The sequence below is a fragment of the Euprymna scolopes genome, chromosome 10 (genome assembly GCF_053919585.1).
Source record: "Euprymna scolopes isolate OS-2025 chromosome 10, ASM5391958v1, whole genome shotgun sequence".
In the NCBI taxonomy this organism is placed as follows: Eukaryota; Metazoa; Mollusca; class Cephalopoda; order Sepiida; family Sepiolidae; genus Euprymna; species Euprymna scolopes.
The window spans coordinates 93,943,730-93,961,838 of NC_136491.1; the positions used below are offsets into that span (position 1 = coordinate 93,943,730).

The 18,109-nt window shown below is 34.6% G+C and overlaps 1 protein-coding gene across 8 annotated transcripts in view; it reads left to right on the top strand.

Moving 5' to 3' along the window:
• The first annotated feature begins 10,396 nt into the window (after positions 1–10,396).
• LOC145286143 (formin-binding protein 1-like) overlaps positions 10,397–18,109 on the top strand; it is a 262,792-nt gene continuing 255,079 nt past the window's right edge. For 6 of the 8 annotated variants that reach the window (XM_080134869.1, XM_080134870.1, XM_080134872.1 and 3 more), the window contains exon 1: positions 10,424–10,977. In XM_080134869.1, coding sequence (XP_079990995.1) covers positions 10,954–10,977 — 24 coding nt within the window. In that variant the 5' untranslated portion in view covers positions 10,424–10,953. Of the gene's footprint in view, positions 10,978–18,109 lie in introns of all 8 variants that reach the window. The other 2 variants (XM_080134867.1, XM_080134871.1) reach the window with 2 other exon arrangements.

Consider the following 18,109-nt stretch of genomic DNA (forward strand, 5'->3'; position numbering starts at 1 on the left):
ACATACATTTAAAACAATTTAGACTCATGCTGAACAATAATGAGGATAGAAGCTGAGCTCCAATCTATGGTCACCCCTCGCCAAACTTTCACAAGAAACACTCGTCTAGCAGAAAATACTATCAATAATTTCCCTCTCTCCCTTTATCTGTGCCTAAACCTAAACATAGATTCCATGAGCAAAGCTTCTTTCTTAGAACTGCACACCTATGGAATTGTCTTCTGTTTTCCTGCTTTCCAGCTGACTACAATATGGTTGTCTTCAAGTCTAATGTAAACAAGTTTTTGATGAGCCGTTCCATATAAGTTAACAAACTTACCAAATTTCCATAACTAACGATTACTATATTGTCCAATTTCTACTGTACACGCTTTAACCCTTATCCTCGAGTGGCCTCTTGGTCTTGATAAGTAGCGACGCCTATGTAAAAAAAAAAAAAGCACCACGATTCAAGCCATGAGAACGCCAACAATACATTGCAAGAAATTTAATAACTGTCTCAATTGTGATAGAAATCATGAATTTCGCCATGAAGACTGCCCAGCATTTGGAACAAAATGCAACACATTTAACGGTAAAGCTAATCACGGGGCAACAGTTTGTTTATCAAACAAATCAAGACAAAGACTAAGGTCATGAAACAAAGACCATAAAAAATCAACATCAGAACATCGACCACAATATCAAAGGAACTAGTTCAGGAAAAGGCAATCCATCCAAACCGATGCAGTATATAGCAACAACACTCAAGAATTAGACAAACAATTTGAAGACTTAACTTTTGATAACATCAAAACACCCTCTAACACTCAGAGATTAAGCCTTTGTGTATATCAACATAAAACTGCCAAACAGAAATGGAGTTCATAGGTTCCAAGCAAATATTGATATAGGAGCTCAGTGAAACACACTACCAATTTCTACATTTCATAGAATATTTTCACAGAAATTAAACATTGATGGTTTTCCAAATCTAACAAACCAAACAAGTAAGAATCTGGAAGAATATAACGGAACACCAATAAAATGTTATGGTAGCATTAAAATACCATGCAAATATAATAATTCTGACTGGCATAATAGCACTTTCTATGTTGTAGATATACGAGAGCCACCAGTTCTAGGACTACCATAACAGCTTAAACTAATTACTCTTCATTGCATAGCCCAAAAAGATGCAATCAAACTTCTGCAGCAGCAGTAAGTATTGGCCCAGCAACAAAGACTTGTTCTACAACAACAACAACAACAACAACAACAAGCCTTGGCTCAACAGCAATCTTCCATGTTAACAACTCAACAATTTTTGGCACAACAATAACAGCAAGCTTTAATCCAACAGCAATCCAGCCTAACTGCTCAACAACAAGACTTGGTGCAAAAAACAAACAAAAAAAAAAACAGGAATTTGCCCAACTTGCCCCCCAAAAGACAACTAACATTGCTAGCCCTACAGCAACTTTCTCCTGTTGGCCAACATCAAGTTTTATCTCAGCAACCACAGCAGAATCCACTGGTCCAACAGGTACTGGTTCAACAACAACAATAACAACAGTAGCAAAAGCAACAGCAACAAGCAGCTCTAGTACTGCAGCAGATACTTCCGCAGCAGTATCCACAACAATTAACCACAATAGCTGAACTTTTTAAACAAACGCATTATGAAATCAAACATAATCGTGAAAGTTCCAAACCCTAGATTTCCAGACTCTGACCATATCCATAAACAACTAGAACATAGACAGGACATGCAGAAAATGTATCATGACAAAACAGCTCATGATTTATCAGCATTTGTCCTTAGTCAATATGTACGTATACTGGATAACCAAACTGGAGAATGGAAACCAGCCACAGTTTATACACAGTTTTACAGAGTAAATGTGCAAACTAAGATCATACATTTTTCAATTACCAGATGGATCTTCAAAAAGATGAAACAGAGTCCGAGTAAGAGCGGATAGAAAATTTATCTCCAAACAGGTTCACTTCAATGATCACATCACCTCATCACAAACTGGATTCAATAACACAAACATTTTACACTAATTAACCTCAAAAGAATCCAAACACAACACAAGATGTGGCCGTGAAATACATAGACCAAAAAGATTTCAGTAACAAATATCTGAACAATTTTCTTTTCTATCTGGTAAGGGAGATGTAGTAATATCATGGAACTATTTTCATACACACGATATCTGTAACCCCTTTGCGTATAAATATAGACAATATAACTCACTCCATGGTTGACTAACATGTATGCTTCTACCCTCATATATATTAAATCTCCAAAACAGCTACATGGTAAGCAGCTGATGATCCCCGTTTTCTATTTACAAAATTTTAGTTAAGACTTTCTCTTTTCATCTTTATGTAGTTATATTCTGTTTTAAAATTGAAAACTTTTGTGAAATCGGCTTATGCAAGTGCTAAGTCTAGTTCTATTTAACAACTTTAGTTAATGCCCTTTTTTTTTCATCCTTATATAAATGAATTCTCTTTTGTCATTATAAACTTTTTAGAAGTCGGATTATGTAGGTGCTAAGTCTGTGATAGGTTAAAGTTAAAATTTTTTTTTTTTTTCTTTTTTTTCCCCCCCTTCTGGGAATTTAAACTGCACTCTTAATTTTTTTTTTTTTCATTTTTATTCAAAGCTTCTTTAGACATATATTGGGTGGGTTCCCAACAGTGTTTTGTATAATTTTTAAAAAATTTTGTATAAGTTTTTAGTTTTAACTCATTTTTCCCAACTTCACATATTTAACAGTCAGCCTGGCATCATTTTCCAAATCGATCACCTATCTGGTATTCTCAAATTCGTCACCCATTTAGTATTGACCTGGCTCAATTTTGTTTAACTTCAATGATCTTAGAGAACCGGTGTATCAACATGATTATGCCGTACTTCCTTTGAGCCAATATGTGTAGTTTAGGAGATTATTTTTACCAAATTTTTGTCAGCGCGCACGCGCGCACACACACACACACGCACACACACACAAAGGAGAACATCTTAAACACAGAAAGATGCTTTTCAAGTTTAAAGTCTCGTATTTCCACAAATCTTAATTCTGGGCGTTTCTCCAGAAAAGAAGAAACAGTTTTAAGAACACTGGACATATATTCTTTTCTTATAGCTCCAGCAAATTTTTCTGATTAGGAATTTGATGAACTTGGTAAAAGTGAAACAGTGCATTTGATTGCGATAGATGATGACTATTCTGAATTCGATAACCATAAGTCATTATGAAGTAAACTATCTCACTTAGACAAGTATATTTCAGTTTATACAAAAATGATACAATAATATCATAAGGCCTGTGTTTCAATATTTTCGATATAATATATAAGTTTGATTGAAGAAAGTTAGAAGGTTCTATTTATAGACACTGGGGATAGAAATGGATCAATCAAATGGAGCCACATTCTGCTATCAACGAATCAGAAGCTGGAATCACTCCATAAAAATACTGGATGTTATAATTTTTGCACATAATTTTTTATGCCAACATTAGAAAGATTTCTTCTCTTTATTTTTAAACTTTTAAAGTTCAAGATATATACAGGTTAGCTTCCCATCAAAAACTCTTATAAAATCAAACATGACTTTCATTTCAAAAGTCTGCGTCTGTGCCAGATGTCCATAGAATAAAAATATTTTTTAAGCACAACAGCAATATACAACAGATGAGGGATACACTTGTGGAATTTCCACAGGTCCAGCTAGTAGTAGTAGTAGTAGTAGTAATAATAATAATAATAATAATAATAATAATAATAATGTTACCTCTCCTGCAAAAAACACACACACATGCATAGTGACATTAACCTTAGTGAGCGCCACACAAAATGGTCATGGAGGCTCAAGGAGGATGAAAAGACAGATGAGGGAGAGCACTAACCAAACCTCTACTTGAAGAGTGTAATGAATACAGGAACCTTGGGAACTTATTGCAAGTCAAATTTTGGAGGAGACCTACAGTTGTTGCCAGCAAGACATAAATGATAAATGGTTATTGCGATAACACAAAATGATTTGCATTGGTCATCAAAAGAAAGAAAAAAGTATCAATCATTTTAAAAAAAAAAAAGAACAAAGAAGAGAAAAGACGCCTCATTATGGAAATGGAGTGAAGACCCTCTTTCTGAATTTATTTCAGATGTTAGTGAAGGGAGAGGGCTAACTTGGTTTTTCCTTTTTTACTTCTTCCTTTCTCTAAACACTTGGCATTGTTTAATTCGGCACATTTTCTTTTTTTTTTTTTTTTATTGATGTGATGGAAGAGTAATGCATTTATTTATGCATACATAAATAAACGTATATATTCATGTACAAATAAATACACATCGGTCTTTATTACAAAATGGAGGATCAAAATGAATAATACCCCCTCCCCTACCTTCGAGGATAATTGAGACAACTTCAAGAGAACAACAACCCTGGAAAATTGTCCCAAAACACTCTCTCAGGATTACATGCATTATTGCGGCTACATTCGACGAGGCGATCATGTGACACTAACTGTTTAACCTTTCTCTTCACTGAACTAAACTCTTTTTAGGTCAGTGACTATGTGCTTATCATAGCGATCAAAGTATAAAACAAAAACTGAAACCATTAGGCATATTTTATGTAGGGTATACATCACAGAGTGAAATGTGGTATTGTGGTGCCCAAGTGAAAGTGATCGATAAATGGCGAAAGAATAAAACAAACAATGCTTGAAGGAATTGGATCAAAATGTGTCGATTTTTGATTTTTGAGCGATCATCGAGACTCCCCGGATGACAGTGTCAGCCATTTATTTTTCTCATTCTAACTTAAGCACTCGTGTTTTGAAATAAATAAATGTTTTAAAATAAGTTAAACAACACACCCACACACACACAAAACCTATTCAGGTAGGTTAGAAGAGTCAATTATCTTGACTTTGGTGACATTTAATTGTTATATATTTGCTTTGTTTTTAACCACTTATTTTCGTTTTGTTGTTTGAGTTGTGAATAAGATATACAGAGAATGACCCCACTCCCTCATTCCCCAAACATTTGAGGGTTTTGTGTCTAAGTTTTAAGTGAAATTACTTATTCTAGTAAAATTGTGGTACCTCACAAATGCTAGGTCAAGCGAGTAATATCAAAATGGCTGCCACCCGCAATTTCGTAGAGCAAGTAACAGCTTTAACCTATGTAGGAAAAAAAAAAATTTCTGGGATGGGGTGATTCTATAAAAATACTGGGTAAAAATACTGGGTAATATCGCTAAATAGGGTTTGCAGAAGATATGAGAAAAATAAGGCATTAAAAATGTTTCTCACCTTAAACATTATTACATGATATTGATTTCGTATAAAAAGTTCATCTATTTTACCCATCGAAACCCAAGGAATGCACGATTAAAATGTGTAAACATTGAATAAGTAAAAATCAAGATGGTTGCAACCAGCAATTTCGTAGAGCAAGTAGCAGCTTTGACCTTGTGAGCCGGATACAAGTCCACTAATGCAGATGAAAGAATGAACCACCTAATGTATATAAATGACTTAAAACTGTTTGTAAAACCTAAAATGGAACTAGAGATGCTAATAAACACAGACAGAATCTTCAGCAAGGATATCCAAATGGATTTCGGTATGGAAAAGTGCACACTGCTGATCACGAGAAGGGGAAACACTGGAAGCAATGGAAGTGATGGAACTACCCAATCAAACGGAGATGAGAGCACTAAATAAACATGATAGTTACAAATATTTGGGAGTTCTGGAAGCAGATACCATCAAAGCAACAAAAATGAAAGAGAAAATTGGAAACGAATACCTCAGAAGAACAAGAGAAGTCGCCAAAACTAAACTATAGTAGAAACTTAATTAAAAGTATAAACATATGGACAGTATCACTAGTAAGATACTCTGCACTGTTTCTAGGTTGGATCCAAGAAGAACTGAAGCATCTTGACCAGAAGACCAGGAAACTCATGACTATGCACAATCCACTACATCCAAAGGATGATACTGACCGATTATGTGAAAAAGAAAGATGGAGGAAGAGGACTGGTTTGTATAGAAGACTGTAAATAACACACACACAAAGAAAAAATTAGAAAAATGCATACGGCAGAATGCTGAAAGAATAATTACTGTAGCAAGAGACACTGCAGAAACAAACACGGAAACAGAAAAAGAAGAGACGAAAAATAAGACGAGGAAAGAAAAATCGGAAGAGAAACAGCTATGCGGACGATTCATATGGATTACAAAAGATAAGACTAACAAAAACACCTGGAAATGGCTACAAAAAAGAAACCTAAACAGAAACTGAATCCCTATTAACAACAGCACAAGAAAACGCAATTAGTACCAACCACATCAAAGCAAGGATTGACAGGACACAAGAAAGCAGCAAATGCAGACTCTGCGAGCAAAGAGACAAAACAATAAACCACATAAGTGAAGGCAGCAAACTAGCCCAAAAAGAATATAAAAATAGACACGATCGAGTGAGGAAAACAGTACCCTGAGAATTATGTAGACAACTGCATCTTGAACACCCAGAAAAATGGTACAAGCATAAACCAGCATTAGTACTTGAAAATGAAAGTCACAAAATCCTATGGGACATGCATATACAAATGGATAAACTCATCCAAGCAAGAAGACCAGATGTCATAATTGTTAACAAGAAGCCAGATTGTAGATTTTGCCGTTCTAGCAGCGCACAGAGTGAAGATCAAGAAAATGGAGAAAGACATGGAACTGGCCAGAGAGCCCAAAGGAATATGGAAAATGAAGAAAGTCAAGATTACACCACTTATTGTAGGAGCGCTAGGTTACAATACTGAAAAACTTTGAAAAAGAATAGGAAAGATTGGAAAGATTGAACGCTGAGATTTAACACACATAAGCTTGTTGAAGACTAGGATATATATACCATAAACTCGCTACAAGAAAAAATAATGAAACGAATTGAATAAAGGAAACAAACAACTCAAATGCTGGAATAAAATAAACATGTCGTTTATTTTCTGTTGAGAAATGAAAGGCTTGGGTGTACACGTGTTCATTCGGCCATTGACGGCTACGCGCGTGGAAGGAAAGGGGAATGCAATAGAGAATCGCGAAGTGGCAAGCCAGCCTGTAGAAAGAGAGGGTTAAGCTCAGTAGAGAGTCGCACACATGTCTGTTTTGATGGACCAAAGCCGAAGGGGAGATAGAGTGAGAATGTCAATCCAGGTTATGGAGATAGAAAGCGTATAAAGTGTGTGTACTGTTTGTTGGCTTTTTGTCCCACATAGTAGCAAGTGGTGTGAGGTACGCACGTGCGCGCGTATGCCGAAACGGCGATGGCTGGTGCGCCGACCAACCACCTCGGAAAAGCAGGTCGGAAAAAGAAGGAGCCGCTTATTGCTCTTTCTTTTATAGGTGTTTCCGGTGGTCTTTTGCGCGTGTGTGGATTTCCTTTGAAAGGGGAAGTGACGTTGTCCATGCGTGCGTGTACGTGAGTACATGTGTGTACGTTAGCGTGTGTGTATATACACGTGAATGTGAGTGTATGTACGCGAACGTAAATATATGTACGTGTGTGGACGTGGACGCGTATGTTTGTGTGCGCGTATGTATATGACAAGTAATATAGCTTGAAATGTGAACGCGTGTTTTTGTGTGAGACTAGAAAAGGCTCGCGCAAGCTACAGGCACAAGCCGAACATACAAAAACGGCTACATATGTAAATAAAACACAAAACGATATTGAATTGTAACTTAACCCACCTGCGCCCCTGCCTTCCGCATCCACCCCCGTTTTTTCTTCTTTGTGTGTGTGTGTGTGTTACCATAAACTGGCACTGACGCGACGCCACGCCACACCAAATAAGTGAGGAGGGTCAGGGAGGATGGAAACATTGAAGAGTGAAAGCACTAGTCAGACTTCCGCTGGTTGAGTGCAAAGAGGACTGGGACCTTGCGGAGGTTTATTGCCATCCAAATTCCAGTAAAGGTCAATGATCGCTGCCTGGTAGCGATCATTGACCTTTACTGGAATTTGCTGCCAATGAGAAATCAATGGTAAGCGGTTGTTGCGATAACGCAAATTCATCTGCAAAGGCTATTGAAAGAGGTGGAGAGTACTGGAAATCTGTGGAAACTTGTTGCCACTCAGACTCCAGTGAACACCACATATTATTCCTCCCCCCAAATCTCTGATGATGGCTTGTGTAACTATTCCTAGCGAGTAAAAAAATAAATAATAAACTACACAAACACCTATTAAATAAATAATTAAATAAATATAACAAAAGAAGCTGGTTTTGAAATCCTACCGACTGAGTACGGTTTAACTTAATTTAATAATTTTCTATTTTGAGTATTAATTTGAGTGTTTAGTGACTTAGTTTAAATCGACCTTAAAATAAATTCAAGGAAGTAAAAAGCGCTTTCCCCATTTTTGTTCCTCAAGACTTACATTAAAAACATGAAACTCAGCATCGACAGATTTTAAATGTAAAAAATAAAATCCTTAAAAAGATCGGCTGTAAACGTTTTCAGCGTCCCAACTTTCTTTTCAAACTCATTCTAGACAATTATTCTATTTGCACTCAAAACTACATTGCAATTCAAAATATAGCAAGAAATTGAATTTTCTTATTAAGAAAATAAAAAAATATTAATATTCAATTAATTTTAAATTAATTCTATATAAACCTAATTTAATATCGATTTTTGTTGTTTTTGCACACACACACATAGTTTTACTAAGTTTTAAATATGGATCTTGTATCTAATACTTATTTTTTCTCTCTCTCAGAATGAGTTTTTCTCTTTAATATTAAAGTTAAAAAAATACTAAATTCTCTTAAACGAGAATCGATATTAATTTTAGTTTTATGAATACTTTTTTACATGGTAACTACATCTGATATTGCAATATAGAAATACAAATCGAACACTTGAATAGAAATGACGTCCTTTGAAAAGAGGGTAAAACTATACAAACACCGTGACAGCGAATTAACCCTAACCCTAACCCCAACCCTAACCCTAACCCTAAACCCTAACCCTAATCCTAACCCTAACGCTGTCACGGTGTTTGTATAATAATACCGAAAAGAGAATTTGGGATGCTGAAAAAAAAAAAAAACGTACATAACCATGGCAAAGGTTGGAAAAAACGTAAAAGAAGAAGAAAAAAAGAATCGTTTTTTTTTTCTGTGTTGTTAAAAAAAATGTACATAAAATTCGGTTTATTCTAGTTGTGTTTATCTTTTGAGCGTGGAGATAATGGTGTGGACCAGTAACAGAAGAGGACCCTAAAAAGGAGAGAATTATGTTTATTTACGTGCCTTCTTCCACTTCAGCAAAATCAGTTTATAGTGGGGAATCCACCCCCCCTCTTCCTCTCCCCAAAAGGGAGGACTTTGGACGATTGCAAAACTTGCCGAGATCGGATCCGCCGACATTTCCCGTCTGAGGGAGGGGGAGCATATCACAGGCTATAAACAAAACTCTTCCCACCGAAGGTGGAGGAGGTAATGCCTGGGAGGATGACCTTTTGAAAGCAAAGAGAAACAGAACTGTTCCAGTGTTCCACTGTGATATAGACCCTCGGGACTCGCTTATCTCCCAATGTAGCAAAGTTAGACACGAGATCGGTTTATAATGGAGAATCCAGTTCCAGGCCCCTCTCTTCAAAAAAAAAAAAAAAAAAAAAAAAAAAAGAAAGGCTACTGGGCGAATGCAAAATTTGTCGGTAACTGGACCCATCAGCATTTTCCAGTTGGAGCTCTCCTTCGTCAATAAATCACTTCCTTCTTTCTGAATGAAGAGGTAATGCCCGGGAGAATTACCTACTAGTAGTGCCAATTTGCTCCCCACCCTCGAGAACAGAATTAGGCATTAAATCGATTTTTAATGTAGGGAAATTTTATCTCCTCCGAAAGGGCTACACTGGATTGTGACAAATAAATAAATAAATAAATAAATAAAAGTTGCATCAGTCTATAAGGATTTCTCCTTCGCAGATTGAGTTGAGAAAAAATTAAGTGTAGCTATTTACTTGCCTTCCCACGAGGGCTGAGTTTGTGAAAAAAAATTGAGTTCCCCAAAATTAATTGAATAAATAAAAAATAATAAATTTTGTATCAGTTTAAAATATTTTCTTCGTCAAAGACTGAATTCAGAAAAGAACAGATACTACACTTTTCAGCACAAAATATATAAAATTTAACAAATTAGGTGCAAGGCCATTCAAAAGTGTGGGAAATTAAGTGTCGTTGGCCATCCTTTGTCACCATGACTACTAGAATCACAAATCACCATAATACCAGATACTACGCTTTGCTCTATGCCAAAAGGGTAGGGTTGTTCATTGTTCAGCAAAACAAATCTGAATTATCTCCCCTGATATCATCATAATCATCATCACAATCAACGATAACATCGTAATCATCATCAGCAGCAGCAGTAGCAGCCAGTCTTCCTCTTTCTCGCTTTTTCGTTGTCTACCATTCTTTAAGTTCCACTCATTTTTATTCTCGAATGATAGGATCCTTCAAAGGAAGAACAAGAGGATTTTCCGACAATAAAAAAATTGATACAAACAACCGACGCTGTTGTTTGGATACCAGCTATATAAAAAGGGAATCTTAAATAAAAAGGATAAGTAATACGTAACAAAAAATAGCAGAAAAAAAAGGCAGCTGACTCACATCTCTTGTTTTGTGCTGTCTTCGCTCTTACCGGCGCCATGTTGGATTGTTAATAACACATCGTCTCGGCGGACACAATCTCCTTCTCTACTAAATAACACATACAACCTTTTATATTATATTTATATTTACGAGTGCAACCCCTCTGAAAAAAGGGTATTTTAGTTACAACGCTGTTTCTTCATAATTTATTTTTCCTGGTCGGGTAATTTTTTTACTATACATTGTGAATATTTTTTACCGATGCAGCCATGAGCTGGGGAGTCGAACTGTGGGTGAGTGCCCCCTTCTTTTTTTTTTTTTTTTCCTTAATTCGTTTTTGATTTTTATTCACGCTTTTATTTTGTTGTTCTCTTTGTTTCTTCAAATATGAAATAAAGAGTGTGAAATTACGACAGTGGTATAGCTTTATATTTAAAATGTCCACAATTCATATACAATGTCACAACAAACCCCTTAAATGCCAAGTTAAAAAAATGTCATATTGGTAAGTGAAATTTCGCTTCGACCTTTTATCAGCTGGATAAAATAATGAATTATATCTAATCGTATATCTAGCTTAATAATAATACTTTTTTTTTTTTTTATTGTATTCGTATTAAGGGTGAAGGGAAGTTCTCGGCTTTTTATAAAATGTTTTTCCTTTTAGGATTAAAAAAAAAAAAATTGACAGTAAACTTTCAATCTGTTAATATTTGTCGGTTATTAATCAGCTTTGCTACTTGTCAGACTTAGGTAATTCCGTACTTACGTAGTCCGTCCCGAGTATCGACTGAGAATCCAGATCCAATCCCGGAAATAGCTAAGGCAATCTACGAAATTTAAAAGCTGTGGAAAAATGTATGCAAAAAGTTGGGTTAAAAAACAACGTACCTAGTTATTTTTTTTTAAGATGGGATTTTCAAGTTAAATTCAATTTTTACGGTATCTTTATTACATTGTTAAAGGAAAGTGCAAAAGAGTTACAAAACGCCCTTCCCATGTTAAGAATGGGCTTCTAAGTAATATTTCACCACTCTGTACCCCCCCCCCCCCCAAAAAAAAAAAATTAGCCCCTAAAAAGTGGCCATCAGATCCAACTGCTTATTCAGTCCTTTCAGAGATTTCTCCGCCAATATTAGGAACTGAAATCCTCTGGGTGCCCATTCCTTACATGTATTTTTTTTTTTTATACCATGAACATTGAACAATTTAAAACATTTGTAATTGGCCTCCTTTCAGTCCCTAGAGACAATGGATACACCCTGTAAGTGTGTTTCCGCTGAGAGTTTGTCATAAAGAAATGGTTGCGTAATGTAAAACCGCACCTCTCCTGAACCCGATTCCGGAAAACTATTGCCGGGATAATAGAGAAGTACTGGTGTCATTTCGAACTTATTTTTCTTGTCTAGTCGTACAATCAAGGCTTTCAAATTCCTGTTTACTTGCATATCCCATAAGAGTAGAATCAGACACGAGGAGTTTCTTTTTAAAATGCGCCCCCCCCCCGAAAATTGGCGCTGTGGATAAAGCAAAATCAAAATTGCCACCATCAAGGAGGATTTGTTTTAATCAATGCTAGCTACAAGCACAAGAGTTTGGTCTACCCTAGTTAAGGATACCTTGATTTATACCCCCCCCCCCGGTCTTAAAATAAAAATGATACTGTAGTATAGACCTAATAATTTAAGTACCGGAGAAAAGGTGGGGGGTAGATAATCGAAATGTAAATGTCATAATTTGGTCATTACTAATTTTCCGTGATAACTATTAGTTATTTGGTGTCAAGTTTTATTTGGATATTTCTCCCACCCCCATTAAAAATTTTTTTTTTTTTTTTTTAAGGGTGCAACTGCTACTTTTCCAGGAAACTTAATTTTAATTGTCTTCCCTTGTCCAGCCAAGTTTTATACTGTAAAAAGGGAAAGGAAAACTAGAAATATTTTTTTACACGCACCTAGTTTAAAAACAAAAACTTTAAATTTCGTATATCAACTAAAAAATATTCCTTTGAATATTCCGTCGACTGACATTTGCGACGCACGCAGCATGGTAAATCCGAGTTGGGTGTATTGTTCTTGTCAAGATATTCCTCCGGTTAGTTTGATATTTTTCCCCCTATTTACTTGCCTCATCACGGGGGCAGTTGAAAACTGGGGTTTGTATTACTGTACACAGATTCGAAAAAGTTGTCAAAAAAATATAACAAATGTTATCAAAGGCATGATAGGTAGAAAAGTAACTTAACTGGATATGTTTTTAGTGTTTTTATTTAATGTAACATGTTTTTTTCAGCTCGACGTATTTGAAAATTAAAAATGGCGCCCGACTCTCTTTGACACGGTAAGTTTGGAAAAAGGAGTTAAAAATAGAAGACAAAATACTGTTAAACCCCACCGAATATATGTCAGCCTAACACGGTAACATATATTGAGCGACTTTCTAACAGTATTTTGTCTAGTTGTTTTTATTTTTAACTCCTTCTCCCAAACTTACCGTGCCAAAGAGAGTCGGGCGCCATTTTTAATTTTCCAATACATCGGTAAACACTGTTTTTCGAGCTGAATAAACCTCAAATACAAACACTAAAAACATATCCAGTTAGGCAGAAAAGTAACTTATATTGCCTTTGATAACATTTGTTATATATTTGTTTTTTGACAACTTTTTCGAATCTGTGTACACTGTACAGTAATACAAACCCAAATTCTTATTTTTGTCACAATCTAAAGTGCCGTTTTTTTTTTTTTTTTTAATTGGATACCCCACCCCCAGTTAAAAAAACAGTTTTCGGGGTTGTATTACTTTACACATAGATTCGAAAAAGTTGTCAAAAAACAAATATATAACAAATAAATGTTATCAAAGGCAAGATAAGTTACTTTTCTACCAAACTGGATATAATTTTCGTGTTTTTATTCAATGTAACATGTTTATTCAGCTCGAAAAACATACAGTGTTTCTGTTTACCGATGTATTGGAAAATTCAAGATGGCGTCTGACTCTCTCTTTAACACGGTATGTTTGGGAAAAGGTGTTATAAATAATAAACTAGACAAAATACTGTTAGAAATTCGCTCAATATGTTACCGTGACATAGGTTGACATATATTTGGTGGGTTTTTAATAGTATTTTGTCTAGTTTATTATTTATAACACCTTTTCCCAAACATACCGTGTTAAAGAGAGAGTCAGACGCCATCTTGAATTTTCCAATACATCGGTAAACACTGCATGGTTTTCGAGCTGAATAAACATGTTACATTGAATAAAACACAAAAAAAAAATAATCAAGTTACTTTTCTACTAAACTGATCTTGCCTTTGATAACATTTATTTGTTATATATTTGTTTTTTTGACAACTTTTTCGAATCTGTGTACAAACCCGTTTATGTTCATTGCTATGACGATTTTTGCTGCAATAACAAAGAACCCAGAAAACATGAAGTGATGTTAGCTCCTAAGCCAAGAACAAAAATAAAGATGCTTCTACAGAATTTGAATCTAACGGAAACTTTGATTAGGGCTAAGAACAAGATTCGAATTCTGTAGAAGTGCTTCTCTAGAATTTGAACCGAACTGTTTTTTAAGTTCAACAAAAGTCGGTTCTGTTCAAGCATATCAGAAAACTAGAAAAACCACGAAATATAAAGACAAAACTACCGTGAGAAAACGGTACTCATGCACTTATTGATCCGTGCTGAAAGAACGTTATTTAAAAAGCCATTCTTCATATGGGGAGGGAGGGTGTTTTGTACCTGTTCTGTACTTTAACCTTACAATTGAATAAAAACAATAAAACGTGGAAATACGATTTAAAAAATAGTGCTGATCACTCTCTGCATTAGCACCGAGAAAACTAATATTTCGTTGGCTTTAAAGAGAAACATCATCGTACTTGTCAATGCATTCTGTCTGATGCTTCATGACTAACAATGATGAATTTATTATTCATATTGAAAAAAAAACATAAAAAAAACTAAGGCAAATATAAAAACAAATTTTAAGTATTGTTGTGATTTTTAATATTTCGGACGCACTCTCCTTTGTTGCATTCCGATTTAATGAATTATTGAAATCTTAGTGCATCTTTTCATCTCTTGCGCATTTTTCATTGTAACATTTTAATAAAAAAAATGACTTCGTACAAACGATAGATTATACAATTAAATTAAACTTAAAAAACACGTGCTTCTGGGAACACTTTACGCTTACATGTAAATAAACTCCATCTAGTTTAAAATCCATGACTCTTAACTTCTGAAAACATTACCATATTTTTTTTTTAATAGAAAATATTTAATTGATTTATATAGAATCAGTGAATCGCTCGTATCTTTTGACCAGCCCCTTTGTTATTCTACTTATCATGGGCCATTAAAAAAGAAAACGAATATGAATTATAACTTATATTTCCTGCTTTTAGATTTAGGGTTAATGTTAACATATTTTGTTTGTATTAACACCCAATTGGAAACAAGAGTGCTTTGCTTCTTCTATATATATTATTATAACATCACCAAAATATGTACAATATACACGAGGATTACTTCATAATTTAGATTGTGTTTGTCGAAAGCATATGTAGGTTAAAATATCGTACGGAGCTCAAACTACTAATTAACCTCACCTGCAACACATTTCTACGTGATAATTGCAATAAACAAAACAATGTAGTTCGGGTGAATAGTTGAATTAATTTATTAGGACTCTAGCGCTAAAATATCTACATATTTTATTCACGGCGTGTTTTAAGCGGGTGACATTGCTTCCAAATTATTAGTTGATGTCTGCTTAAAAAGAATTTTCTCACATGGACGTATATCCCCTCACCCTTTCTTTTCTATATGTCAACACATAAGCACGCATTTACAAACCAAATTACTAGTTAAGGAATACTCGTAAGTGTTACTACTGTTTAGTATTACTACTAGTAGTAGTAGTAGTATCCGACATATCGACTACTATTCCTCTTTACGACTACTACACTTGATAGTTTATCCATTATTAGCCAATTCTGGTGCCATTTGCTTAGCCAGTCTTTGTGGAATATTTGTCATACCTTTAAACATATTATTCGTGTTAATTAAGATTTGATTCTCGATAATATAATCGATAAAATCTTAATGGTGTGTTCTTGCAACAGGTTTACTACTACTCGTCCAGCCATTAATAGAGAGAGGGGAAAGAGACAAAGAGAGAGAACATACTTCAGTCGGACTTGACCTCGCCATTCTTTTTGCGATTACACGGATTTTTTTTTTTTTTTAATTCCCTTTTTTTTTTTCACGTTGGCTATTAACAACAAAAAAAAAAACTCCATTTTTCTTATTCCCGAATATTTACTCTGTTAATGTTCAGTCTTCGTATTTAAAAATTTTTTTTTTTTTTTTTACATAGTTATGTCGTAGTCGTCGAAAGAAAAAAAGGGTTCGCCACATAAAAATGTAACTCTACACTTGTTTGTAGGCTTATGTGACTCGATAAAAGACCCATGCTTTTCAAGGTAGAATTGTTTACCAGCATATAACTTAAAAATTGAGGTAAATAAAATTAAACGAAAAATTATGTATTTTTTTTTTAGTTGTAGTAGTAAAAATTATGTATTTTTTTTTTAGTTGTAGTAGTAAAATGGAGTGCCAATATTTCCTTTTTAGTTCGGGGGGGGGGGGGGTCTGGGAATATTGCTTTCTGTATTATCCGGAATTATCATTTGACGGTTTGGGTCATAATTTAGTTGCTGTAGTAACTAATCCGTTTAGTAATCCGTCAAATACATCTGACCATTTTATAGGATTAATGTTAGGTAATAATCACGACCCCTCTCCCTTACGACTCACGAATGATTCATCAATCAATGAATGACCCGGAATAATATTCCGGGTCATTTCAATTTTTCTATAACTAACACTAACGCCCCCCTCCCCCGTTCCGTTTCATTAAAATTTTTTGTTTTTAATAATTATTAATGAAATTTTTAGCATGTTTTAAGACCAACTATTCATTAGACAACGGCAGTGTGGGTGGTGAAAGGTTAGGTTGCCATTTTTTTTTTTTTTTTTTTTTTTTTTTTTTTTTTTTTTTTTTTTATTTTTACTCGTTCCTCACTGCAGGGAGATTAGCCATTAAGTCAGTTTAACATAGAGAGGGAGGATCCAACCTCTCCCACCCCAAGGCAGGGCACTCGGAAAGAATACAAAAATAGTCGGGGTTTTGCGTTTTCTGACGAATGACTATAATTCTGGCCAGGTTGTGCATGCAAGTTTTCTGCGTACTATATATTTCTGTTATTGTCCACGTTCTGTTTTACTTTTGGGCATTATTTTCACTGGTTCAATTAGCTTTTTGTTTTAAGTTTTAGAAAACAAACTGTTCGATTGTTTAATGAGAAATTTAATAGTTTCACTTAACATAAATAAAAGAATAATTAATCTCTTGTGGGATGCAAATGATGTACTTTTAAGGAAAGTTGAGAATCTTCCAAAAATATAGCTTTTGAGAAGTTATTTTATTTTTTCTGTAATTAACTACTGATTGTGATTGAGTGAAAATATGCCTTCACAGATGTTGTTAAACAATTTGAATTATATATTTTCAAAGTCCTTAATCAGTCCCATGAAAATTGTTTTTTTTCCCACGAGTTTACAATTAAATTAAAATACAAAAATGTGTGTTAATTTGTTCATCATTAGTTTTAATCGGATTCCTTAGCGTTATTAATTTGGATCAGCCCCCCCCCCCTAAAAAAAGTTAAATGTTTTATTATTCAATTAGCAAAGTTGACTGTGCTAGCATTTTCATTTTTCTCTAACCTTAAACTGCGTGAATCTGTTTTGTTTGTGATCATAAGAAAATCACACGCGTTTATATTAACAATAAAGATGAGGATGCTAGTGGAAAAAAATATGCGTTTCATTATTCTACTAAACCAAATGTTAGTATATACTCCTAACCCAACTTTAATTTGAATAAAGGTGGAAGTATACTAATTCTGCAATCTTTGAAGCCGATGTAGTGTGGGGGTGGTGTTCCTAGTGCAGGGGATTTCTAACATTTGCCTCTAGTTCCTTCTGTTTGGCCTATCCATCAATTTCAAACGGGTAGTAAATTTTAAGATTAGCATGATTTGTTTTAGTTCCTCTCCAGGAAAGGAAAGATCAAAGTTTGTAAAAATGGAAACTAGATAGCATGGTAAAATCTTATGTGTTGTCTGGAAATCTGGCAATTAGAACTAGTACTTGTCAAAAGTCTTCAGAACAAAATTACATAATAGAACATTGTTTCTGAAAAAAAAAATTATTTTGAAAGTTGACTAATTTAGCTAAGCCTGATTTTTATTTATTTATTTTTTTTTTATTAAAGTTACTGCAAAAGTTAACAAGTTTCTTCTGGAAACTGATCTGTCAGTTTTGGTATACAATCTTGAT